Genomic DNA, 27913 nt, shown 5'->3' with positions numbered 1-27913 from the left:
CCAGATCATGGAGATTGTGTACAGTGGAATCAGGATTTGAAAGCAGTACTCAAGATAGTGTGCCTGTAGTAGATTCTCAATTACATGAAGGCATAGATGGCATCTGATCTTTCCTTCCTTGATTTATACTTTGTCCTGACAACATCTCTGTGCTAACCCTATAAATAGTATTTTATTTTATTTTTAAATGTTTATTTTTGTGAGAGAGAGAGAAAGAGCACGAGCCAGGGAGAGTCAGAGAGAGGGGGACAGAGGATCCGAAACGGACTCTGTGCTGACAACAATAAACCCAATGTGGGGCTGCACTCCTGAGTTTCGAGATCCTGAGTCACACTGAAGTCCAACACTCAACTGACTGAGCCGGCCAAGTGCCCCACCCTAAATAGTGTTTTAAAGGAATGTAAAATAAAATAGAAAAACTGTTGTGATATACTACCAAGAGAAAAAAAGATGTTAAAGTGTATGTAAAGTATGATTACAAATATATTTTTAAAAGAAAGAAAAGAAAATTATGTCTAGATTCTAGAAAAATATTTACCAGAATGTTGATAGTTGTGGAATTATGGATATGAGTATTGGCTGCGTTTTTCCTTCTTTTTTTTCTTACTTTCTATTTTTAAATAAAAATAACAGAAGTTTAAAATATCAATGAAAGAAAAAAGAAAAATGACTGATAAAATTCCTTCAGTGTGGTCAGCAATTTTTAAGTGCAGTTCACCGGCATGTTCCCTGAGGGAGCAACAATCTATTTAAGGAAACAAAGCTGAAACTCCAAGAGAGGAATCCAAGGGCATCTAGGAACAAGCTAATGTGGCTCACATCCATTATGAAAGGGAGGTAAGAGGGAGGTTCCAATTTTTTAAGATGAGTGTTAAAAATAAGTGGGGAGGGGAGAAATGTGAATGTCTTGAGTAAAAGGGGTAGAGATAGGAATTGACTACCAGTTTGGGAGGGAAAGGGGCCATTTTGGTGGACAGACACAGTTTGCAGGACAGATTTATTGGCAAAAACAGCCATTGTGGGTTCTTAACAAGATGAAGGTTGTGGTAATTTGGTACCTTCAAAAATAGAATAGGAAGGTATACACCAGACTCCAACTGTTGTGGCTCATGGTGTTTAGTTTCAGGCTGGGGCAGGAAGACCACAGGGGGAAGATAAATAGTCCTATCTCCCATCTTTTTTTTCTAAGGTGTCCTACAAGATTTCTAGTTTCTAGGCTGATATTGTTTATTATAGAGCCTGTCATATTGTTTTCCTGCTCAAGATCTGACATTGGCTCCCAGCTGCTTCCCAAGGCAGATGCAGAGTCTTTGGATGAGCATTTAAGACCCTTCACCTCATGAAGCTGACTTTGTTAGCATTGTCTCAAACTCCTCTCCACATCCTTAGGCTGCAGTGGAATTAAGCTGCTTAGTGTGCCTCTCTGTTCACTCTTTCATACCTTCAATCATTCTGTTCCATCCCTAGAAATAACTTCCTCACAACCACATTTCCCAATGAAAATCCATCAGCTCCCTCTTACCACCAAACCAGATGGTACTTTGAAGGGTTGAACCCAAGTTTTATCCTTCCTTGCATATTAACATCAAGCACAGAGACTCTATGATCAGTATATTTCCTGAGAATATTTTGTTGAGCTGAAGACTAGGATGGCTTTAGGCTTCATTCTGTTTTGCTGCAGTCTAGAATTCGGTGGGGGTTGGGGGGTGGGGGGATCACTTGAGGAAATACATAATAAGAGTGTAGTGACTAAGGCTGTTGCTCAGATAGCCTCCTATTCTATACCAGTTGTTCATATCATTCATTCATTTATTTGTGTATTCATTCATACATTCCATAAACACTATGTACCACTAAAGTCTAGACATTGTAAAATATGAGGAAATTGTAGAGATATAAAAGAAAATCAGATATAATTCCTCCTTTCTGAACATTCATAATCTATTGGGGTAGAAACTAAGTGTACAAGGAGGATATGGCTATGTCTGCTTCTAGTAATGAAGTACCTGCTTGTTTTACATTATTCTCCCAATGAAAATGGCTAGAAACACTGGATAAGAACCAAGAGACATCTGTTTGAAGGTCCTAAGGCTGTCAGGTTTTGAGGGGCCAAAAATGGAAAGTAGAGAAATCTGCTGAGGTGATTCACACATTCTATCCAGGTTTTCCACTCAAGGCAGTTCCTCAAGCCTGATTAATAAAACACCATGGGTAGAGATGCTAAGAAGCCTAGCAGAAAATAGATAGTGAGAAATTAAGAAAGTAAGCAGAGGTCTTTGTAATCTCGTGGGACTGGAGAAGCAAAACCGAAGTTCAGGGATACTAAGAGAGCTAGGGCCCAAGATTCAGAGATGCTTCAGAGAAACAGTCTGAATGTCTTATTCTCCCAAGACAACCACTAATTAGCAAAGCAGCATAAAGAGAAACTGAACAAAAAGCTAGAGCCAAGAGACTATGGAGATAAACAGAGCCTTGGAGAGTCTCACAAAAATTAGCATTGAGGGCTTGTCAAGGAACACCAGCCCTTATAAACACAAAACCTTTCAGTTGGAGCCCTTTAAGGACTATTTTCAAAGAATAAGTGAATCAAAAATATATTGCACCTATAAAGATTTTTGAAGAAACTTACCTCTAAATATGCTCAACCTTAATTGGAGTCAGGTGACTGCCCCCATTCTAACTGCTTGCCAGACTCTTGCTAAAGACTCATCTACGGGCACCTGGGTGGCTCAGTCGGTTAAGCTTCCGACCTCAGCTCAGGTCACCATCTTGCCGTTCATGAGTTCGTGCCCCATGTCAGGCTCTGTACTGACAGCTCAGAGCCTGGAGCCTGCTTCAGATTCTGTGTTTCTCTCTCTGTCTGTCCCTCTCCTGCTCTGTCTCTCTCTCTCTCTCTCTCTCTCTCTGCCTCAAAAATAAATAAAACATTAAAAAAAAGACTCATCTGAGTCTTTATAATCTTTATTTACACAGTATCTGCTACACAAGAGGCAGAACCAAGAAACAGATAATAAAAATAGATCCAAAGGTGATCTAAATATCATAATCATCAGACATAGGCTTTAACAATGACTCTAATTAATATGTTTAAGAAAACAGAACGTTGCTTTTCAAAAAACTGGCATTTGAATTGATCTTTGAAGAATACTTCGGATTTCAATTAACCAAGATTGTACTTCTCCAAGGACTTGGAGTCAGATGCAAGTCATTCTAGCCAAGGGTGGATCACAGAGATGAAGAACAAAGCAGGGAAGGGTCAAATCCAGCAGTATTTGATCCAGGGAAGGACCAAATGTGTGTAGGTGGGGAATAACTAATTTTTGTCTATTTCAGGATTTCTTCAGTAAATCTGACCCATTTCTGGAAATTTTTCGTATGAATGATGATGCAACCCAGCAGCTTGTACACCGAACTGAGGTGAGAAGACTTATCTTCAGCTGTGCCATCTCAGCTCCTAAGATAATAAATTGACCTGTTTTGAGAAACCCCTTATGTTTCTTAATGTCTGTAGTTGTGCACTCAGACATGGAGCCTTCACTGTCCTTAAGAGGACTCTCTGTCTTTTGTAGCTTTTTTAATTCTCAATTTAGATGTTAGAAGACCCTCTCTGACCCAAATTTTCCATTGTTGACCTTCAATACAGTCAGCAACATATTAATAAGAATATGAATATTAGGTAACATTTAATGTGTATGATTAGGTGCCAAGCATTGTACTAAGTGATTTGTATGCATTACTTTATTTACTTCTCATAACAATCCCTTGACATGATTATTATTACCCCCATTTTATAGTTGATTAACTGAACCTTTGGGAAGGCCAGTGACTTTCCAAATTCTCATAGTTAGTGAGGGGTAGAGCAGAGGTTTGAATTGAGTTTGTTTGGCCTGAGCTTCATGATAATTTGAGAAGCGCATCTGCCTCCCCAGCAAAAGTTCATCCACTGGGCTGATGTCAGGCCTATTATGTGAACGGCTGTTCTTTCCCAGCTGCCGCTTGGTCTAGCTGCAGCTCCTTCTCAAGCCCCCTTGTCTTTCTCTCCGGGGCTCCAAACCTTATCTCTTATTAACCCACCACCCAGTGCCACACACCCATTCGACAACCAACCCCAATCTCCACTTTTCATTTTGTTTACAAGCTGGTCCAAGAGAGAGTCTGTGGGGGTGAGAAGTACATTGATAAGGAGGAAGTGGGATGATTGTGATAAATGAAAGAGCTGAGAGAAGACTATTGTGTATATATATTCATATATATATATATAGGACTATTGTGCATGCATATATATGTGTGTGGTGGGATAAAAGAAGGAGCCCTCATGACTTTCATAGGATGATAGTAGGGTTCCATGTTCCCACCACCCCATATTGGAAATCCATTTCCATTTGCCTGAAGTAATAGAGTCTCAAGTAGTGTTTGGGGAACTTTTTGTGTCATATTAAAGGTATACAAGAATTAAATAGTTTGGATGGGCAAAGTCTATGGATACCATCTAGTTCATAGTTGGCATTTAATAACTTGTGCTTAATAAAAAAATGAATAAATGAATGAAGTTGAGTATAGATAGTATGTCTACTACATGTTATAATAGTACAATGTAGTTCTCTGGAATTTAACCCCTGGGGAACAGTTTGGGGTACAGTAGTCTCCCTGAATGGCACCTGATTGCCACCACCAAATACAGTCCTTTTCACAAATACAGATTCCTTTGGTAGGACAAACTTCTTTCAGGAGAAGTAAATAAACTTTGGGGAGAATTAGAAGTGGTGTCCATTTGCCCTTTTGTTCCTGTCATTGAATGGGGGCTTAAATGTGCAGACAGAAAGGAGATGGGAGTGTATCATTAGACTTCTCTCACAAGATCTCCCTTTCCTTTGCTCCTGATACCAGTCCTTTTCTCATTATTAGTATTAGTAAATTCTCCTACCCCCAAGAATCTCTAGAACTCCTCCCATACCTAATTGCTGAGGAGCTTCTGGAGTCTCACAAGCAATGCAACTGTTACGTTTTCCAGTGAGTCAAGCAACATAACATTGATTTTTTCCTCTTTCTTATTCAAGAGATATGAAATAAATACTAGGCAATACTGTTCTCTTGGAGGAAGCACACTCATGTACACACAGATTCTAATTTCGTAGGAAATTTCTAGTTGAAACTTTGATCTGCTATGTTTAAAAAACTGTTGGCAATAAAATATCACTTCTTAGTGTTTTTATATAAAGGTGAGAACTTTAAATTAACCCAGATGCTTTTATCTAACTTTTCTTCTCATGACAACTTTGATCATCCCCAGGGTATCAGGGCCCAAGACAAAGCCCCACAGGAACATAATTTTTGTACTTTAATGCATTAAAAGAAATTTAATAATGAGTCCATGATACAATCAATAATTCATGGTTATATTAAGGAACCCAGTAGAAGAGGGAATTACTTATAAAATAATTATGTTATTTGGATAGAGAATTCATTTTTTTATAATGCTAAGACTTCTGCTAACTAAAACTTTCACAGGAAGACAAATCGATATGACAAAATTCCATTTGACTTCATTTGTATATACCCTAGAGCAGTGGTTCTCAAATTTCATGCATCAGAATCATTTAGGGGGCTCACCTCGAGAGTTTCTGTCAGTAGGTCTGAGCACAACCTAGAAATCTGAACCTTTAACAAGTTCCCAGGTGATGCTGGTTCTCCTGCTGTTCCAAGGACCACACTTTGGGAACCTCTATCCTAAAGTACACAATATAGCCCTAGGTACAGAGCAGATTCTCATGCATTCTATGTCCATGCAAATTATTTGAACCATAGTGATGGCAGGCTGACTTGACTTGTATGGACTATGGGGCAGGATTAGTAAGCTGCTTTCAGAAGGATTTCACTGTATTATAGACTTAGTTTGTGACACTAAAGATCTGAAGATCTTCTATATTATACCTTAATATGAAAGCTGATATAAGTATGCTCTTGGGATTTTTCTTTTAGAAACTTCTCTGACTTGAATCTGCTCTAACCTGAGGTCATGAGTGACCAAAGACTATTCAATTCTTTAGCAGTAGAAATGTCCTGCTATACTCCCTATACCAACCAATAGCCTTTACCTATACTCAATAGAAGAGAATTTATGCCATAGGAATGACACTCCTGTAGAACTTTACCTATGCCTGTAGATCCTTTATCAGAGGCCAAAAGCAGACCTGCCTCCTAAATCCTAGCTCCTTTCAGTGTAGAAGGGTTCATCCCCAGCATCCATATGATGATCATTATTCATGAGACAACAGCCAGGCCAGTGATCACAGGAATTCTGCTCATAACAAGCCACTTAGTGGGCACCCTTACTCCAAGTTTTCATTAAGACACTTATTCCAGACAGTTGTCCTTTTCATAAGCACCACAATACTTCTCAGATGGTTTTTGTATTGAAATGTGAAAATGTCAAGCATTCCCTCCCCAACCCACCACTCCTCTCTTTGTTTTCTCAGGTTGTGATGAATAACTTAAGCCCAGCCTGGAAATCATTCAAAGTATCAGTCAATTCTCTATGCAGTGGAGATCCAGACCGCCGGCTGAAGGTTCGATATCTATGTCTGAGAAATGCAATTGTTTATGTATTTAACTCTCCTCTTTCTCCTTGTGTGAATGTTGGAAAACCCAAAATTTTCTTTACTGCTTACCCAAATCTCTTAGCATCTTGATGGAAGATGAAGGGGATGTTTCTTCTGCAGGAGCCACTGAAGCTCATGAGATAGTCAAAGATAAATCCCAATTGTGTTACGTCAAGAGGGAAAGTCCATGGCTTCTCAGAGACAAACTGTGGCAATAAGTTCATGGCATGATTGGGAGTTATTAAGAACACAAAAATTACTATATCAATTATCTATTGTTGCATAACAGATTAATCCAAAATATAGTAACTGAAAACAATAACCATTTATTTAGCTTATGATTCCATGCACTGGCAAGTTGAGTTCCTGTAGGAGGTTCTTCTCTTGATCATACTTGGATGCCCTCATGTATTTGCAGGGTGGCTCTCTTCTGGGCCTTGACTGGCTATCATCTGGAATGACTGGGTGTTTGAGCCATTTATCTCTCAACATTCAGAAGGCTAGTTTGGCCTAGTACACACAGCAACCTTAGAGTTCCAAAAGAGCAAGAACAGAAGCTGCAAAGTCTCTTAAGGTCTAGTCACAGAATGCATAGGAGGTCACTTCCTCCACATTCTGTTGGTCCAAGCAAGTCACGTGGCCATCCCAGATTCAGGGATGAGGGTGAGGAAATTGTCTCTGCCACTTGGTGAGAGGAACTGCAAAGTATGGTGGCCATTTTTTTCAGTCTACCACAAATGCTTTTTGGGTATCATGGGAATATACAAGTTGGAAGAAAAGACACATTATGAGGGTGACCAAAGGAAGACAAGAGGCTGAATGCCAGAAGCAGATTCCAGGAGGCATTTTTTATGGTCCAAAAACTGACCCTCCTTCTACCTTGGAAGTCCAGAAGCTCCATGTTATCAATGCCCCCAAGTTGATTCTACCAATTCAGGATAACTAAGTAAAATCAGTAGAAACTAGAGCCTATAAACCTAAGGGCCAATCAATTCATATTGAGTGAGCAACATGTCCCTCAAGCAGAGTCAGCATTCACCTCAGTTTAATCAGGGCATTTTCTCTATGTGGGCCAGCCATAGGGAAGACAACTATTAGACAGCTACTATATTAGCCTGAAAGCCTGGGACGTCTGCCTCCACTATGGGAAGATGGGTTCATTCAGCAGACTAAATGTTCACATTGATCTTTCAGGGCACCTAATTTCCTGGAAACTGTTAGATGGGCATTGCCAATGTTTGTCTTTGTAACTTTACATTTTCCTCATCCATTTTGCCTCACAAAACTTCTTCTGATAGAATTATTTTGATTTGTCAGTGTTGTCAGATTAGAACCCGTTTTCTCTAATGTGACCTTATATATCTTTGCTTAAGACCATTCTGTGTGGACTTGGTGCTTGAACTCTCAGTAGACTACTTACTTCCACATTCTTGAGGAGAAAGTCAGAGCTTCCCTAATATCTTGTGTCCTGTAAGAGCTAAGATACTTTAAGCTTCATTTGGCATCGGAACTGTCTTTTATGTCAAAATCAGGACTCCTGGCTGTTTGGGACTCCATGTGTCAGCTCATATGTGGAATGCCAAGGGCTTTAGCTTCAGGCATAGGGTGATGATTAACGTCTGTATTCTGAGCAGCTCCATCCCATTCCTAGCAAGATAATTGACCCTGTTTAGGATAGAAATCAAATAATATGTCCATTAGCAATAGATCAACTTTGTCATATGGAGTTATTAATTGAATAAAAGGAGAGGGTTGTATGTAATTGAATAAATAAATGCAGAAAAGCAGCACATTATGGCCTTGTGAATGTTTTGCCATCTGTAGAGGAACAAGTAGGAGTAAAGGAGATAGATGATGAGTGACAGATGAGAAAGAAAGAGAAAGAAAGAAATAGGGTGTTGGAGAGGAAACAGTAGGAAGGGAAGAAGGAAAGGATCGGAGCTTCTCAACAGCTGCACAACTGACATTTGGATTTTGTTGTAGGGGCCTGACCTATGCATTCTAGGATGTTTAACAAACAGCATCCCTGGCTACTTGATGTTAGTAATACTCCACTTACAGCCAGTCTTACATCAGTCTTACAGCCAGAAGTCTACTCAGACATTGCTAAATGTTTCCTGGAGAGTAAAATTACTCCTGATTGAGAACCAATGGTTTCAAACTTAACATGAATCAGAATCACCTAGATAACTTGCTAATGTGTGTGTGTGTGTATGTATGTATGTATGTATATATATATATAAACTCTGAGTATTTAGTATTACAAAGTATATATCTATATATATACTCAGAGTTTCTGATTCAGGAGGTCTAGGGTGGGCCTGAGAATTTTGCATTCTAACAAGCTCATGGGTAATGCTGCCACTGCTGGATTCAGCCCACACTTTAAGGACCCAGGGGTAGACATTTGTTTCTTCATTATGACTCTCCCATGGCCTAGTGTCTCCACAGCAATTTCCAGCACCCAGTCTCCCCTTTACCACCTCTGTTCTGCCCAGCACTTGTACCTTTCTGCACTGTCCCAGCCTTCTCAGCTTTGCACACACCCTTCTCTCTTCCTGAAAAGCCTTCCTCAGTCTGCTTTTCTTCAAACAGGCTACTTTTCTTCAGGCCTCTTAAATCACCCTCCACTTTCAAAAAACCTTCCTCTTTAGCTTCTGTGGGATACTTTCTAGCCCTTTCTACTTACCCCATTAAACTACTTCTCAACTTGTTTTGAAAATTTCTGTGTACATCTCTGTCTCCTCAGTAGACGACTTGTCTTTTTCAGTTTGCTCCTTCGGGGTAGAACCATGTTTTGTTCACTGTGTATACAGCTGTCTAGCATAGTGCTTGGCACAGAGTAGATACCCAGTAACTTTTTAAAAAATGTTCATTTATTTATTTTGAGAGGTGGGAGGAGAGAGGGAGAGAATCCCAAGCACCCAACTTGGTGCTTGATCCCATGAACTGTGAGATCATGACCTGAGCCTAAATCAATAGTCGGATGCTTAACCGATTGAGCCACCAAGGCGTGCCTACCCAGTAACTTATTGGAGAGTGAGTGAATAGAGGTGTGAGGGAAGTACTGAGAGGTTACCAGGGGGTATCCTGGGGCAGGGACTGGAGTGGAGAATTGCCCACAGCAGTATTTGGTATGCTGGAGTTTCCTAGGCCACAAAGCCAATGTTGCACTCACCTGCTCACAATATCCAAATGCAGTTTTCTGAAAGGCAGGATAGACTTCCTGTATTGCCCTTTACTTGTATTCATTATTTTGTCACAAAGGCCACTGTGAAATTTTCATAATGCTGTCCCTAGCCAGCTTTCTCCAAAATAAAATGGCACCATATTGGCAGGCAGCATCTCTGTCCATATGGGTGTCATTCTTCCTATCACCAAAGAACATTAGAAAGTGATTTAAATTTTTTTTAATTTTAAAAACACTCTGTCAGTTTAGATTTTAGCAATCTTAGCAAAATTTTGACACTTAGGTCTTTGTCCCAAATGAGGCTTGGTATCTTTAATTCTCATTTATTCAGGACCCACATGAACACCCAAGTTCAAATAACCAGCTTTTTCTGCTTTACTTTTATTTATTTATTCTGTACTATTCCTTTGTGTAAAAAATAAAAGCATTCAAAGAAGCCTTTTTCAGAAACTGGTGTTTTAACTTACTATGGAAATATTCAAACATACATAAAAGTAGAGAAATGATGTGATAACTCCCCATGCCCAGTACACAGCTTCAACAATTATTATGGTTGTAAAACTGTGTGTAACCCATTTCTCTCTTCCTCTCCCCACTGGATCATTTTGAAGCAAATCCCAGACCAGGGCCAGCTCATCCATTAAGCCCAGCAAGCACAGTGCCAGGACCCACCAGACTTTCAGGAGTCCATGAAAATGTTTTCATTCTTTTAAAATTAGAAAGGAAAAAAATGAACTTATAAATAAGATTGAATAAAATGTTTTATTTTTTTTCTCACCTCAGAAAGCAATGACATTTTTAGAATCCTAAAAATCTACTATGGTGGAAGGGGACCCATGAAGGCAAAAATGCCTAGGGCCTATGAAGGTCAAGGTATGGCCATGTCCCAAATACCTTATCACATCATCCCAAAATGCTTCAGTATAAGAATAAGAATAAGGAATCATTCTATAAACATAACTACAAAGCCATTATATAATCTAATTATATTATATATCTAAGAATATTAACTAAGCCTCCTTAATACCATCAAATATTTTGCCACTATTCATATATGACTGATGGTCTAATTTATTTAAAAAATGTTTTTGCACTTTTTTTTTAAAAAGGGGGATCTAAATAAGGTCCAAGCATTGAATTAGACAAAAATACCTCCAAAGTTCTCTTTTAATCTGTTAGTTCCTTCTCCTTTTTTTTCCCTTGCAGTTTACTTATTGAAGAAATCAGGTTGGTTTACCCTGTAGCATTTCTCATGTTCTGTGTTCCCTGTAAATGAGGAGTTAGGACTTGATCAGATTTGGGATCTGTTTTCTAGCAAGAATGCTTTATAAGTGATGCGGCTTTCTTAGGATGTGAATAGTCATTGAGGAACTTTGCCTACATCCATTTAGTTAGGGCTTCCAAAATGGTAATTTTCCACTTCTGTCATTTCTTCTTTATCTGTTGTTTAGTGTCTTCTATAAGGAAAAGCTTTTCCTTCAATAACTATTTGGTTCCCTGAGGTGTGATTCATACAGGAAAGACAGGAAAAATGGTTTATTTTTCCTTTCTTTTTTAACCAATTTTCAGAATAACAAATTAGTTCTCTGGCATCCTCCAGAGGTAACTAGTGAAGTCCCCCAATATTATTAAGAATTTATAGATTTTTTAATATATCTGAGTCTTTCAATTCATTTCAGTTATTACTATTCCTTTGAAATCTTGAATTGCTGCATGTTTAACCAATGAAAACTGCTTTAAGTTAGCTCTTGAGTTCTTTTGACATAAACTTAATACTATGTAGTCATTTCCTAGCTTTCTTGTATAAACTTTAAAATTCATAAATTTTGAAATTGTGTAATTCCCTTTCTCCATCAGATCTATCTCTCTGTGGATGCTGAGTCATATATTAAAGTCTCTTGAAACAATTTCTCTCCATAGCTAAACATCTACCCCATAGAACTCTCATTTTGTTTCATTTTGCTTTCCATTGCTAGGATATTTTTACAAATTTAATTTTCCTTTGTATGAAATGTTTACATGATTCTAAAGTCAAGACTACAAAACAAGTATATTCAGAAAAATTTACCTTCCATTCCTGTCTCTTCCACTTTGTACCCTCTTCCCTTATAGGTAATCATTTTGTAGTATACTTTAATACTTGGCAATGCTAACTCCTTCCACTTCTCTATTCCTTTCCTTTTTAAGGGTTTTCCTGGATATTTTGCTTGTTTTTTTCTGTCCCTTTAGCTTTAGAAACAACTAGTACTGGGGTGGGGCGGGGAACAACTTGATGGTATTTTTATTGGTTTTGCAAAGGAAATCTCTTTACTATTGAGTCTTCCTGTCCTAGAATATGGTATGTCTTCCCATTTGATCAAATCTCCTTTTGTGTTTACAGGAGTGTTTAATGTGTTTCTCTTAGAGGTCTAGAACATTTATATTTAAATTTATGCCTAGTTTTTGTGTGTTTGTTTGTTTCTTTACCTCTTCTAAATGGAATCTTCCATTATGCCTTCTAACTATCATTTGTCAATGTAAAGGTTATTGAATTTTGTTTGTTTTCTAAAACTGCTATTTTATTAAGTTATATTCTTTTTATAGTAATTTTCTGTTCATTTTTTTAGCATTTTCCAAATATATAATTCTATCATCTGAAAATAGAGATTGTTTTACCCATTCTTACTATCCTGATGGTTCTAGTTATTGCTCTTCTTTATTTACATGGACCAATACTCCCAATATAGTGTTAAATAGTAGAGGAGAAATAGAGCATCTTTGTCTTATCCATCACCACAGTGGAAAATTCTGTAGTGTTTTTCCATTCATTCTGACTGAGCTTAATTTTTTTTTCAACGTTTTTTTTTATTTATTTTTTTTTTGGGACAGAGAGAGACAGAGCATGAACGGGGGAGGGGCAGAGAGAGAGGGAGACACAGAATCGGAAACAGGCTCCAGGCTCCGAGCCATCAGCCCAGAGCCTGACGCGGGGCTCGAACTCACGGACCGCGAGATCGTGACCTGGCCGAAGTCGGACGCTTAACCGACTGTGCCACCCAGGCGCCCCGAGATTAATTTTTTAAACTGATTATGAAGGTGTCAGAGGCTTAGCGCTTTTCTTAGCCATGTCTACCGAGCCTTAAAGACCTGTACTAGCATTCAGGGAGGATTCTTGTAGGTTTTGGTAACCCTAGAGACAAAAGTTGCTCTACTTCCTGAATAGATTTAGGTTTATGTTTAAGATTAGCTATTTGATGAAATATATATTTAACACTTAATATTAGCTATTTAATGAATTTGTCCATAATTTCTATGGCATGGTAGTGTCCTTATCAAAATCCTAGTTTCATTTACTTCTAACCATGCAGTGAGGTAGCTTCCATTGTCTTCATTTTACAGATGAAGAAACAGAGGCTCAAAAACCCCCATGCATTCAAATGCCAACTTTAATGCTCTTTTTTATTGAATTGTACTGTCTCTATTTTGTTGTATTTCTTAGAAAATAAATCATCTTGATAAAGCATATCGCTTAACTCTGAACCAGCCAGAATATTTTATTTGCCATTATTCTAACATTTAACAGAAACAAGTCTTGTATATATGTAACATATTTCATGAAGTCTGAGACACAATTATGTAAAGCAGCACGAAGGGAAAAAAACGTTCTTAATGAATCCATAATGCCACGCTTTCTTACCAACATGTGTTTATAAGGAAATCTGTGCCTGTTAAACTCCATGAAATGTGGTATCAATCATTTCTTTTGATTTGATCAATACATTATTAATATCCAGTACATATTCTTTAGAAGGCATTGCTAGTATTCAGAATAGATTCTACCAGATGGGGGTCTAAGAGAAGAGGGTGAGAAGGCACTATCAGCAGGCATGATTAACACATTGTTAACACCCTAAATGTACCTAGTACTATAGGAAAATGCCATGACAGAAAAGTCTAGGAAAATACCATATAAGAACCTCAAGGCCATTTCCTGTCTCCTTTTCTAATTCTCAAACCATACAGGTAACTTGGACACTCTCCATGCAGAGTTCATCAGGCATTTTCTGAGTATGGTTGCCTCGAAGAGGGAATTAAGGTGATCCTTGTCTCACCCTGTCCCCATGCCTATGCAAGAGAGAGACCCAGGTTATTGGCTGAGGTCATGGTGCAGTGAGCACACCCAAGACAACCAGGCAGAAGGAAGTAGCAGAAGAAAAAGAGAAGCAGATCCCCAAAGTCAAAGCAGAGGTTATAGGACTCAGGAGCCCATGACAGCGTGAGAGGAGACCCAAAGTCCAAAGCAACCAACAAATGACATCTTCACCCACGATTGATCTCACTCACCTGTCACGCCCTACTTCTTCTGTAGCCATGTGTGATTGATTTAGAATAGCCATGTTCATGAACTCCCTTCTGACACCCCCAAATTTGGATTCCTGGCCAGTCAGAAAAGTGCTTTCCTGAATCAGCATTGTAGACCCCATTGGTCCTGGAATCTTCATTTTAACAACTTTCCCAAACAGTGCTGGTGCAAGCCGTTTGCCAAGCACACACTGAGAAATACTGTCTTCCTACTGAGTCTTCAAACCTAGATGACTTGCTGGAACTTCTCTTGGGAGGTCAGTATTTTCATTGAAGAGCTAAGTGTATATGTATGTATACATTCTGCTCTTCCTTCTATATGAAATCTGTAGCACTTATCCTTTGGTTACATCTAGCTATTGGTGTCTTCCCTTTCTCAAGTGTGACCAGGCCATCTCGAATTGAAATTGCATTTTCAATACAAATTCATTGTCTTTGCTTTGGACTCTCTGAGCCAGATTGACTGACAAGTGCCAAATGGGTTTGACTCCAGGAGAGTGTTCTTGGAGTTTGCCTTGGACCCTCCCCCTTTATTCCCAATGCTACGTGACTCCTAACTCCTGGATTCCTGAGTGCCTTTTATTTTGCCTCAGATCCTTTGAGTTTAGTTGCCAAACTTGTTTTATTTCTGCTTCATCCTGTTTTTCTGTAACAACCCTTCTGACTCTTAATGCTTGAAACGGAAACACACACACACACACACACACACACACACACACACACACACACACCTCAGTTCTAACCCCAGATCTCAATCCTTGATGGTGGCCCCAATTCAGCCCCATAATTCCCCCAAACCCATAGATTCAATCATGAGATCTCCCATGGGTTACACTAACATTTTCTGATTCTTGGTGCCAAATACAGGAAGGTGGAATTAAGGGGTCCCTTGGTAACTATATTTGGTATTGTTGGAAATGCCTGTAATAAAGACATTCTCAGACAGTTGAAAGCAAGTTTACTTTCCTTCTCTATATACCTTACAACTGAAAGAGGAAAAAAAAGAGCTTGAATGGTCCATGGGCCTGTTATGTTCTCTTGAGATCTGTTAAAATTCAAGTACTTCTTTTTATGGCCTTCTGGGCTCAAGGGTTTCTGGGTTTGTGCCTGTCGATACTTCACTCAGCCTAAATGTCCCATGATTATCAGAGGACTGAAGACTCCTCTAGATGTCTCTATATTGGATCAGCCATGGCACAGGAATTCTTGACTCCACTTAAGTAAATGGCACCCCTGACCCAGCAGGCTGCCTCTACTGAGATCTGTAATCAATACTGCAGTATGGGAAAGCAACAGCCATCTTAAACAGTGTGGAATCATATAGGAATAAAGGAGGCTTATGAATGAGAGAAAAACTACACACTCAGTTTTAATAATTTTTTCACTTTTCATTAATATTTTCCCCTTTTTTACAGATGACGAATTCAAGGTAGCATGTAAGCAAATTGCTTAAGATTACACAGCTAAGTAGTGCAGCTTAGTTTAAACCCAGGTCTGTCATGCTCTGTGGTCCTTGCTTTTCACTACTGAAAGTTAGCTAACATTTACTGAACAGGGCATTCACCAGCTACCTGGTACTATGCTGGACACTTTGCTTAAATTATCTCATTCAACCCTATGCTTATCCTAGGTTGAACCATGCTGCAGTAGCAAAGAGCTCCCATACAGTAAAGTTTATTTCTAGCTCACATAACAATCAAAGGTAAATCCTCCTAATCAATGGTGTCTCTCTCCTTGATTTGAGAGCCCGCATTGCTTCTATCTTGTGGTTCATCCATACCTTACAGCCTCATTGCTATTTGCATTTAGCACGTGGAAGACAGATGTGGAAGGAGCTCTCTAGAAGTTTTAGCTAAAAACAGCACTTGGCATTGCTGCCTATATTCCAACGACTAGAACTTAGTCATATGACCACACTGAACTGCCAAGGAGGCTGCAAAATGTGATCCAGTTGGGGCCTAGAAAGAAAAGAAAACAAATTTTGGGGGACCACCTAGCTGACTCTTCCACTGGAAGATGTTGTTATTGTCCCCATTTTGCTGATGAGAAAACTGAGGCTTGGAAAGATGAAATAACTTGTTTCAATTCACAGAGCTTCCAAGCAACATAGGCAGGATCAAGTCTGTCTAACTCTGGAACCTACACTCTATAGCTGCATTGTCCAGTAAAACTTTCTGATAGTGAAAACATTTCATATCTGTGTTTTCCAAAAGAGTAGCTAGTACGCACATACAGCCAGAACAGTTCTCTCCCAACCTCTCTTCTCTCTTTCCCTTTAGGCTTTCTTCCTATTTTCAGTCCCCCCCCCCCCATTAGTATCCCATCCTCTTTTTTCCGGTGAACACCTTCCAAAGAGAAAATTCCACTCTTTTATGTGTCAGGCCTTTGCTGCTAATGTGAGCCCTTTTCTGCCCAGTCTTTAATGGTTCCATAGGGGAAGCAATGGGTTTCCTACACATGGGGTCAACAGTAGGTACTTCAATGCCAAGATAATTTTTCATCAGTGAGAATCAGGTCTGATTTCCTTAATATTTGAGAAGAGGGCACACCTTGCTAAAGCAAGTGTTATGGGTTTTGGATTTTTTTAATCCAGGAAACCATATAATCTGGTCTTAGATTTTTAAAAAAATAATCTTGAGAGATAGTGTTTAATGGATATAGAGTCTCCATAGGAAGATGGAAAGGTTCTGGAGACAGATGGTGGTGATGTTTGCACAACGATGCGAACATTTAAAATTGCTAAAATGGCAGATTTTATGTGACATATCTTTTGCCACAATAAAAAGAAATTTATTACAAAAATAACCCTCTTCCTATTACCATGACTTTGAACTTCCTCTTGTGAAACAACCACTCGATGTTATTGTACTAGGAGCATTTGACATCTGCCTATACCTGGCATACCTTACCTGTGATGACGCTTGCCTCAGCAATCTGGGATGAGACTGTGATGGCTCCTGAGAACTTCCTCATACCCACATTCCTCCCTCTCAGAAACCCTTCTGAGGGTGAGGGGAGAGCCTTCTTTTCGCCACCATTATAAACAAAGAACATAAAAGAGGCAGCGTAACCCAGCCAAACTATTTTGTTGGGACAGTTGTCGCTGGCCATGCTCTGTCTTTGACTAACTCAGAATATGTTTTTGAAGAAGTCACCTTTGGAAAACACTTTGAAATTCTGAAGTAAGAACACCAATTGAACACATATCGGTGCCCTGGTGAGATAGTTTAAGGTGCAAAGGGAGCCCTCTTGCCATCCAAGGTGGACATTTCTCCACTAGTGAGAACTCCTGTCTCAATAAATCACAATTACTGTGATGGGAAGAGGTTTCTTCCCATTATTTAACCCATGCATGTCTGCTTCTGCACTAAAACCTAAGACAGCTAAACAGCTACTGAGAGGATGCTTGAATAAAACTAGGAAGCTGGACAAAGCAGCTGAATGATGCAGAGGAAGGAATGTTCTAAGCAGAGAGTCTGAGAACCTGCTGATGGAGCTTTATGGCACACCTCAAACTGATGGGGTCGCTGCTCTGTCCCAATGATGCCGTGTGCTGACATCTCTTTCTGCTGGTTATTCTTGTCTACTGCTTGTATTCATTTGTTCACTTACTTGTTTATTAACACGAGCCACTTCACCTTTCATTGCACTGCTTTGTTAATATTGAAGCTGAAAAACTTGCCTCAAGAGCTCAATTTTTATTTTTGCACTTTTGGAAATGTTTTTAAACCTAGCCTTGTCAATAGGAAGTCTTCCACAAACTGAGCTAATATCCCAAGAGGCCTTTGCCTTGAATCAGTTTCTGTAGGATACTCAGCTACTCTGACACATTTTAAACACTAAACAGAAATTTTTTTTTGAGTATTGCAATCTGAAGACATCCTGGGCATTTCTCTCTGGGAAGTCTTTTCAATAGAATTACCAAACAAAACAGTGAGAGACCTATCTCTTAAGAAGGATGGCTTTTATAAGGAGAGAGTCCTTGAGGCCAAGAGAAGTGACCCATTTTTAGGTGCTTGGCAGAATTCCACATTCCCTCCATCTCAGGGAGGGAGGCATCAACATCTCCTCATGGAGATGTTGCCTGTGGGATCCTAGCTGTCTGCAAAGTGCTTGGATTTCCAGAAAAGTGTTGGGGAAAGCCAGGGTTTTGTCTGTGGGGAGCACATGAAATTGATGTCAGGGAACAACAGGTTTGACTGACCTCATAAAAAATGAATTATTCATTCCCTGGGAGCATATAAATCACCTTTTTTTCCTGTGACCTTTGATTCATTGGAGAAAGGATACAGATGCTTTTGTGCCATCCCAATAAGTAGAAGAAAGCTACAATGATCATCTTCCCTGCCTCCACCCTAGAGTTAGAAAGAAACAAGCTGGAGACTTCCTCATGATGCCTGCAGAGGCTGCACAGGCTGGGCTACTCCAGCTAGCGTTCCCTGTCACCCGGTGTGGTCTGCAGCTCCTTTGAACTTATACATGAACTCAGCTTTGTCCACGTGCCCCAACTTGATAAGACCTGGAAAAATGGACTCATAAAACAGGTAGATGGAGGCCAATATATTAAATTATAAAACTTTTAATAAAATTTTAATAAATTAATTTAACAAAACCTATAATCCTTGTGTTCCACACAAGGTTCTCCTTCCTTGAAATCTGAACACTTATGAAGCAGAGTTAGCAATTAGAAAGTTACTTGGCGAGCATGGAAAAAAATCAAGGCAAAGGCATATGCAGAGTCTCAAGAGATTCTACTTTGGTTAGCAGTTTGACACAAAGCCCCTCTAGAGAGTCTGATTAACTTAATAGGATATTTGCTTTTAAAATGCATACAATTCTAGGGCTTTGTGAATTCATTAAAGCTGATCTCTGGATTCCAGACCTCTGAGCCAAGCCATGGTGAGTCTGGTCCAAGTATAATTTTCAAAAAGTTAAAAGCATGACTCTCATCCAACTATCAAATGAACATGTGTCAAAGATTTCATTCACTTCATTCATTAATGAGGAAACCAATAATATGATTAAACTGTTCTCCAGGAGCATTTTGAGGAATCGAGTTTACATAGCGTTTTTGTTTAAACAGGAGTAAGATTTCTAGAGATACAATTGGTTAATGTCCTTCACAACAGTAAGTCATAAACTTCAGGGTTATCTTTGCTATCAGACAGAAATCATTGCACCATATACAAGTTTACTAATGTAACTCCACAGAGTCTGAGCTCTTAGTTCATTGATAATAAATAGGAAAATCAAGCAATGATATATTCATGTAGGAAAACAAATCATCCTTGGGCAGGCCTGTTAAAGCTTCAGCACGCCATTGAAAGAACTTGCAATCATGCTTTTGGATTTATTTCTAGGTTATGGGTAAATTTTCTTAAGAGGCTCAGATAGCTCCTGAGTTCACATTTCTAGAGCCTGATATATGCTTGAAATCCCTAACTGGCCCCCTCATCCCCCTCTCCACCTTTGAATGGCTGGCCTATTCTTAACCTTCAGGTGTCGGCTCAAAACTCAACCACTCAGAGACACCATCCAGGCTTCATTTTTCATACATGCACTCCTCCAGTTAGTCTCCATCTTACCACTTTATCAGTCCCCCTCATGGCACCTACCATCATCTGTAATCATGTTTATTTGTTTACATGGTTACTGTTGGTCTCCTCTGATGAAATGCAAATACCAAGGTTCGAGGGAAAGGAACTGGCCAAATTTACCTCTGTATCCCCAGCCCCTAAAAGAGTGCTTGCATATAGTTGGTGCTTAATAAATAACTACTTAATGGATGGAAGCATGGGTGGAGGGATATGTATATATGCATGCCCATATATACATTAACCAGATTCTGTGGAAAACATTCTGCCAGGTTTTTGCTATTTTGTTTGCCCTTTTAAAGGCTCTAAGAAAAGCACTCCACTTATTCTTACCCTCACGTATATTGACACTACTGATTAATTTATTAGCGCCATCACATCACTTTTGACCTGTGATGCTTCCTTTTCAAGGCAAGTCTAAATTCATTATGGCTGTTTTCTTATTGTCAGTGTCTTAGAGAACACCCAAATGCAGCCCATTTATCATTATACCACCCCACACACACAGTTTTTCCGTTGAATTTAAACACATCTTTCCCTCTACGAGCCGCAGAGTTGCAAGAAGGGGGTGGGGGGAAAGCAAGGAAGAGTCTGGATGAGGAAGAAACCAGCAGGGAATGACTCTCCTTTAGGAGTGAGGGGCTGGAATGAAAGTCATAGAAAGAAGAAACAGTGTCTTGGCCTCACCTGGCTCTCACAGAAGAGCTTTTGGAGGATAAAGGGGCCTAAATTCCTCTCAGAAAAGGAATGGGAAGGAAAGCAGCCTGGTAGACTTACCAAATATCAGGTCTCTTTCATTTCACTGGTATAATTCATGGTCAGGTACATTACTTCCTTCAAACCATCTCTGAAATGGCAGGGACTGAATCTCTTATTAGGAAGGATGAATGCTGGCTTACCTTTAAGCCATGAGATATTCAGTGGAAAAAATCAGGAGGGGGCGGTGGGGTGGGTAAGACAAGCAGGATTCAATTAAGCCCTGGAGTGGCTGAGAAAAGAAAGGGCCATCGTGTATATTCTGATCCTTGGAACCTTTTCTATGATTTGCTTCTCTTTTTTTTCCTTCTTTCCTTTTCCCTGGCAATTAAACATCTACCCAAATATTGTTGTTGACCACCTGCATGCCTGGCTGCACTGTCATTTAAAACATTTTATGACAGCCAACCCCTGAAAGAGTAAAATCACTAAATGGACTTGTCAGGAAGCATTACCTCCAGCTCATCTCCCCTGCAGACCAGCTGGCCCTCTTCAGAAGCTCTCTTACAATTCACTCACCCCTGTCACTCCCAGTAATGAAACCGACCCTTAGAGGCATACAATGTACCAAACTGCAGCAGACCTTATGACAGGTCAACATGTGATGGAGAACAATGTTGTCAAACTTGAGCATGCATCAGAATCTCCTGGAGGACTTGTGAAAACACAGAATTCTGGGCCCCATCCCCAGAGTTTTTGATTCACTAGGTCTGGGGTGGGGCCCGAGAATACACATTTCTCACAACTTCCTAGGGGATGCTGATGCTGCTGGTCCAGAATTCATGTGGAGAATCACTGATATTGAAGTAGTAGTCAAGAGACCCCCTCACCATCATGTTTCCCTCAATTCATGCATCTCCACCTTAAAACTACTCTATATCTGCATCCACTGTTTTCTTCTTTCCAAAACTAACTTATTCATAGGCTCACTTCACTCTAGATCCTCACAGAACTCAAAGGCTCTTCCACAGCTAGTCATTGATACAAGTATTTTAAAGCTAGAAGGAAGCTTTGAGATCATCTGGTCCCTTGATTGGAGTTCCTCAGCTTCAACACTACTGACATTGGAGCCAGATAATTCTTTGCTATAGTGGGCTGTCCCATGCATTGTAGAACATTTAGCAGCCTCCCTGGCCTGCACCAATTAGATGTCAGTTACATACCCCCAACCCCAAGTTGTGACAACCAAAAATGTCTCCAGGTGTTGCCAAATTTCCCCTTGGGGACAAAACTGCCTGTGGTTGAGAACTACTCTAGTCAAATGTATCTTTAATTGCTCCCTCTCTGTTGGGGTTTGAGAGTGAAAATTTATTGCATCCCTTCCTGAGTTTGGTCCAATTGAGAAATAAAGATGGAACTCAAAGCTTGGAGATTAAACTATCACTTCACTGCTGCTAAAGAAAGGAATGCTTCCTTTGGGAGAGGTTTGGGTTGTGACTAACAATAGCTGCAGAAGCCCACAGTTAAGCTTAGGATGGACAGAAAATAACTGTAAATACCAGGTGGCACTGCAGTGGCCTAACTATGGCAGTGGTTCTCAACCTTGGACACATACTGGAATCACCTGGGGAGTTTTAAGAATTATTGATTCCTAGACCCAATTTCAGACCAATTAAATAATTTCTGGTGTGAGGCCAAAACATCAGCAAAGTTGATAAGCTGCCATAAATGATTCTAATGCTCACTCATGCCAAGAACCACTGCTCAACTCAATAGACTGAGAAGATTGAGCCCCTTGTTGGATTTTCTTATGTGTACCGAGGAGGCAGCCAACTGATACAAGATCTCCCAGTAAGTTTAAGACTTTTTCAGCCAATGAATCTTCAAAATTCTGCTGACATGTAAGTTATGTAAACTTATTGTAAAGAATAGAAAATATTTACAGGCTTTAGAGAAGGCTCCCTGGGAGAACATAGCATTTCAGAAGCTTGAAAGTGTGTTAAAAAGGCCCAGAATTATGTGATAATAGATCCTGCGCTGCCACATTTTAATATGTTACAGATGAGGCCCCAGGGCAGGGCAAAGCTACTGAAGTAAACAGAACCTTGTGGGCCATGCTAAGGAGTTTAGATTTTTATCCTGAGAGCAGTGGGAGGCACTGAGAGGTTCTATGCAGTAAGGTAACTTGGTCGTGTTTTGAATTCTTGGAATCAGTACTCTGCCTTTTTTGTGGAATTTGGACTGAATGAGGGCCAAGTGGAAGCAGGAGATCTGGTTAGAAGTCATAGGAGAAATCCAAGTAAGAGTTACCTACCAGACAGGGATGACCAGAACTTGGTACCAGAGTGGCTATTGGATAGAGAGAGAAGAAGAGGAATGCCTCAAGAATTCATCCCTAATTCCTGGGTTGGTGAAATGGATGGAAATGGCACCATTCCTTAAGATCATACCATCAAAGGAACAGGAATTTTGGGGTGGGAATGATGAGTTTGGTTTTGTACTTGCTAAGTGAGAGGTATGTCTGGGCCCTCCAGTGGTCTGTGGGCCCAGAATTATCTCAATTTTAGCACTGAAAGTTCCACATATCTGGAAACCATCAGTCTTGGGCAAACCAGGACAGTTGGACAATCTGGCAGTTGCCTCTTTGAGTTAGACTCTCAGAAGAGAAAGCTGGGCTGTGGCATAAATGTCAGAGTTGTCAATAAATAGATGGTGTGTGTGTCGGGGGGTGTGCGTGTGCATGCGCGTGTACATATTTGAACGTGCATACAAGTGCACATGTATATGTGACTAGAAGGAAACATACCACATGATAACTGTTAAAAGTGCACCTTTCTTTTTTTTTTTAATTTTAAAATGTTTATTTTTGAGAGAGACAGAGAGAGAGAGAGAAAGACAGAGAGGCAGAGAGAGCACAAACGGGGGAGGGGCAGAGAGAGACAGAGAGACAGAGGGAGACACAGAATCTGAAGCAGGATCCAGGCTCGGAGCTGTCAGCACAGAACCCAATGTGGGACTCGAACTCACAAACCATAAGATCATGACCTGAGCCAAAGTTGGTCACTTAACCAACTGAGCCATCCAGGTGTCCCAAAAGTGTACATTTCTTTTTTTTTTTTTTTTTTTTTTTTTTAAAAAGTCTTTCAACATTTTTTATTTATTTTTGGGACAGAGAGAGACAGAGCATGAACGGGGGAGGGGCAGAGAGAGAGGGAGACACAGAATCGGAAACAGGCTCCAGGCTCCGAGCCATCAGCCCAGAGCCTGACGCGGGGCTCGAACTCACGGGCCGCGAGATCGTGACCTGGCTGAAGTCGGACGCTTAACCGACTGCGCCACCCAGGCGCCCCAAAAGTGTACATTTCTTAGTGGCTAAATAATGAAGCAATTTTTTTTAACTTTTAATTCTACTTTTTAAATTGTTCCACCATAAGAATGTGTTACTTTTTGCAACAAGGAAAAAGAAAACACTGGTGTAAAATACACAATTTTTAATATCAACACCAGTTTTCTTTTTAGTATTATTATTAGTGTTTCTATTGCTTTTTAGTTATTTTAAAATTCAGAATTGAAATAATTATTTTTCAAAATCCCAGAGTGTTTTCCTGGTGATAGGCAAGCATATCTTATTTTTGTATAGTAACATTATACAAAGTTAGGAAATAGACTGTGGGTCAATTTGGCTTATATCCCCTTAAATTCCAGTGTCTTCTTAGGTGTAACGTAACCTGGCAATAGAGCAATTGCTTGGTAATACAAAGTGAAACAAACAGAGAAGTTTGTTTTATTGGTTTTCTAAAACAAGTTTATCATATACTACATTTCTGTATTGTCCATTCTACAATTACAGCCTTAAGTACCCATTAAGCATGTAAAGCAGTAAGTCATGATTATGTACCAACTGTGAGCCAGGCACTATGCTGGGTACTTTCCCACATTCCATCTACTGTAATCCACACAACAAAATTATGACATTAACAAAGATGGAACCTGAAGCTCAAACTGTTGAATAAGCTCCTAAAAATTCACTGACCTTCTAAGGACAGAACCTGAAGCCCAGGTCTGAAGGTTTTCTAAAGCCCCATGGTCCTTCTATGAGGCCACACTATCTTCCTTAGATATACTATGGTGATTGTTGTGCAAAATCATGATGATCCCTTGGGGGATCAGTTTCAATCATTGTCCCCAAGGCAGAAGAAAAACCAAATGGAATATTTATTTATCCATCATCCTCTGTTATTGAAAGATGAGGGAAGAGGAGAAATGCCAAGGACATTCCTTAATATCACCCATCAGCCAGGAAACAAGAACCTCAAGGATTTTTGTAAGCTTGTTATAAAATCCAGAGAGTTCCATAGTATTTTAAATCTCTTGGGAGTACCCTGTACAGGCAGAAAGGAGATGATACCTTAATAGTTTTTTCTTGCTTTTCTTAATTCAAAATCGGAGATGATAAAATCTCTCTTTTACTTTTCTGCCTACCTCATAGGTACTGTATCTATTTCCAAATACTCCCCAACATTTCCCCATTAGAACTTCATCTAGGAGGTAGACAGGGCAAGAATTGTTATTTCCATTTTATGGATGAAGAAACTAAGACATAGATTAAGTAATTTGCACAGGATATCAAAGAAGAGGAGCTGAGAAATTATTTTCTCCTCTGTATCAATCAGGATTCTGGCAGAGCATTTAATGAAGGACTATCACAGATGTAAAACAAGAGATGGTAAAGTGCCCAGCAACTAACAGTAGCAGGAAGCTTTTACCACCCCAGGTCTAAAGGGAAAAGGAGAGGGAGTTATGTTACTGGAGAGCTAAAGTAGGTACCCCCCTGCCCCCTACCCCCCACCCCCGCTTCCCCTAGGAGCTGTGGCTGTAAAGGAACATAGGTAACTGTGGAAACCTCAGTGTGGCAGGGAAGCAGCAGAGGTAAATACCCTGAGGCTCCCCTCTCCTGCTGGTGTTTCTCCTAAAAGGAAGTCAGCCCTTAACTAAGCTTTCTGTTGGGTTTCTATTAATGCTGTTCACACTCTCCTGAATGCTTTACTTCAGCACTGATACTTTGTATGGCCTGTCTCTCTTTAGTGACAACAGTGGGTTCTGGGTGTAGTTGTTTCTTATACATGAGAAGGAGCCTGTATGAGAACCATCTGCCAGGGCCATAAAGATATTGGACTGGAGAGCTCAAACTGTTGAATGATTCAGTATCAATGGAGCTTGGAATTCTGGGAGGCAGTCTGATATGGCCTCTCTTTTCATTTTACTGTGATGTGCTAAATTGGAACAGCATGCCAAAAACTGCTGCTTTTTGCAAAGCAATTTTCCACCTGGGCATAGCCATCCTATCAGCTGTTGTCCCTGTGTTTCCAGGTTTCAGGCCTTGCAAACCTATCACCAGTCAAACCCAGGAGCATAGGGGCGCCTGGGTGGCGCAGTCGGTTAAGCGTCCGATTTCAGCCAGGTCACGATCTCGCGGTCCGTGAGTTCGAGCCCCGCGTCAGGCTCTGGGCTGATGGCTCGGAGCCTGGAGCGTGTTTCCGATTCTGTGTCTCCCTCTCTCTCTGCCCCTCCCCCGTTCATGCTCTGTCTCTGTCTGTCCCAAAAATAAATAAAAAACATTTTAAAAAAATTTAAAAAAAAAAAATAAATAAATAAATAAAAATAAAAAATAAAAAAATAAAAATAAAAAAAAAAAACCCAGGAGCATAGAGTAAAGTGGGAAAATTTTTGGTTTCCATACTTGTCTAGCTGGTTGTCATTTCGTTCTAGTGAGAAAGGACTTTTACAAAAAATAGAAAAGCATCAGACAACCTGAAATTGGCTTCTGGCTCTTCCACCCACTTACAGGTGATCAGACCTCCTTGGATATGTCCCAGAGCTTATTACCAATCTGTCTGAGCTTTGCTTTCATCAGTAGTTAAGTGAAAATAATAGTGCTTGCCCTTATTTCATAGGATTGCTTCATTCATTCATTCACCAAATCTTAGATTATTAAGAACAAATCTTAATAATCCACATTAACTAATGTCATCAAGGGGAAAACCTAGATCTTTCAGAACCATCTCAATTTCAATTATTTAAACCATTTATTCCTTAAAAGTGATAACTATTTGCTGAATATCTTTTAAGTAGCAACTTCCTTAACTACAGTAAATATATAATCATTCATTCAGCCATGTATAAATCTCTATTTAAGACCTACTCTCTGTGAAGCACCATGTTAGTTTCTGGAGGTACAAAGATGAACATGTCCACTGTCAGGACATTCAAAGTGTAATGGGGAAGCCTGATGTCAATGCATAAGCAGAGGGATGTTTTTTAAAGCGTAGAAATACCAAGGAAAGAAAAATCCATAGGGCACCCAATCTGGGGTATGAGAGAAGAAAAGAATAGGTTAGATTTGTATCTCTAATAGTTAATCTGGCTCCATGGACTTGAATGAGTGGGGAAGAAAGCAGTTTAGGTGCTACTGTGGTGTCCAAACCAGAGATAAGAAGGCCCTGAAGTGCAGTGTCATTGAGGGTAAGAGAACAAAGGAGTTATTTGGAGACCTATTTTGGCAACACATTTGCATACCTAGATACCAAATGGGAAAGGGGAGAAGAGAAATGGAGGAATCAAGATTCCTCTCCAATATCTAGCTAGTGTAATCTTATTAATTCCTTTCATCAGCCAGCCCTGCAGGGTTGGTATTGTTTCTGTCATTTCACTCAGAGAGCCTCAAGATCAAGCCTCTCCTAAGCTCAGGTCCAAGATTCAAACCCAAACCAGCCTGACTCCAAAGCCCCTGCTTTTCTACTCCAAAGCAAGCCTCTTCCAGGATCTTCATATTAGTCTGACCACATGCCCCTCTTCTTTGATCCAAAAACCCACTCCCTGAACCATCAGATGGGACAAGGGAAGGAAGGAACATGGCAGGACTGGAGGTGGCGGAGGGCAGGCAAAGGGTGAGGCTGACAACCAGATTTCCCTTCCCTCGAGCATCAGCATCCCTTTCCCCCACCTGTCCACCCCCCACTCTCCTCTACCAGTAGGCGCATGATTCTCAGGGTTCACCAGGTAACCTGATCCTCTGTAGGAATTAGCATGGGCAGTTTCTGCAGTGATTGCTGGCAGGCAGATTTGCTGGGATTGTTCATGGCATTTCCAGGTTTGGGAGGTATCTGATGTGCTCCAAAGGGAACAACTTAAGGGATGAGAATCCAGGAACTCCAGTTTGCTGTTTGCTTACCAGGATTCCCAGGCTCCATCCTTCACTCTAACCATCATTTGCAGCACAGAACTTTCTGTCTGACCAAAGGAGTATCTAGACAGTGGAAGGGAGCTATTTACCCCTCTGAATTTCCTCTGGACTTGCACAACAGTTGTAAGACAGCTGCAGGTAGAGTAGAAAACTCCTCTTCCCCCATCTTTTCTGAGGCTGTGCTCTGACTTCAGCTAGTGGTTCAGATGACAGAATGGTGCCACCTGAAGCTCTGCATCATCAGTGATTT

General features: G+C 40.1%; 1 protein-coding gene across 2 annotated transcripts in view; it reads left to right on the top strand.

The window, feature by feature from the left end:
* Nucleotides 1-27913, top strand: part of CPNE4 (copine 4) — a 507119-nt gene that overhangs the window by 385920 nt on the left and 93286 nt on the right. For both annotated transcript variants that reach the window (XM_058729893.1, XM_058729894.1), the window contains exons 6-7: nucleotides 3334-3417; nucleotides 6477-6566. In XM_058729893.1, coding sequence (XP_058585876.1) covers nucleotides 3334-3417; nucleotides 6477-6566 — 174 coding nt within the window. The remainder of the gene's footprint in view (nucleotides 1-3333; nucleotides 3418-6476; nucleotides 6567-27913) is intronic.

This window comes from Neofelis nebulosa, chromosome 5, assembly GCF_028018385.1.
Source record: "Neofelis nebulosa isolate mNeoNeb1 chromosome 5, mNeoNeb1.pri, whole genome shotgun sequence".
Classification (NCBI taxonomy): Eukaryota; Metazoa; Chordata; class Mammalia; order Carnivora; family Felidae; genus Neofelis; species Neofelis nebulosa.
Note: the sequence above shows the minus strand (reverse complement) of the source record. Positions and strands in the feature narration are given on the sequence as shown.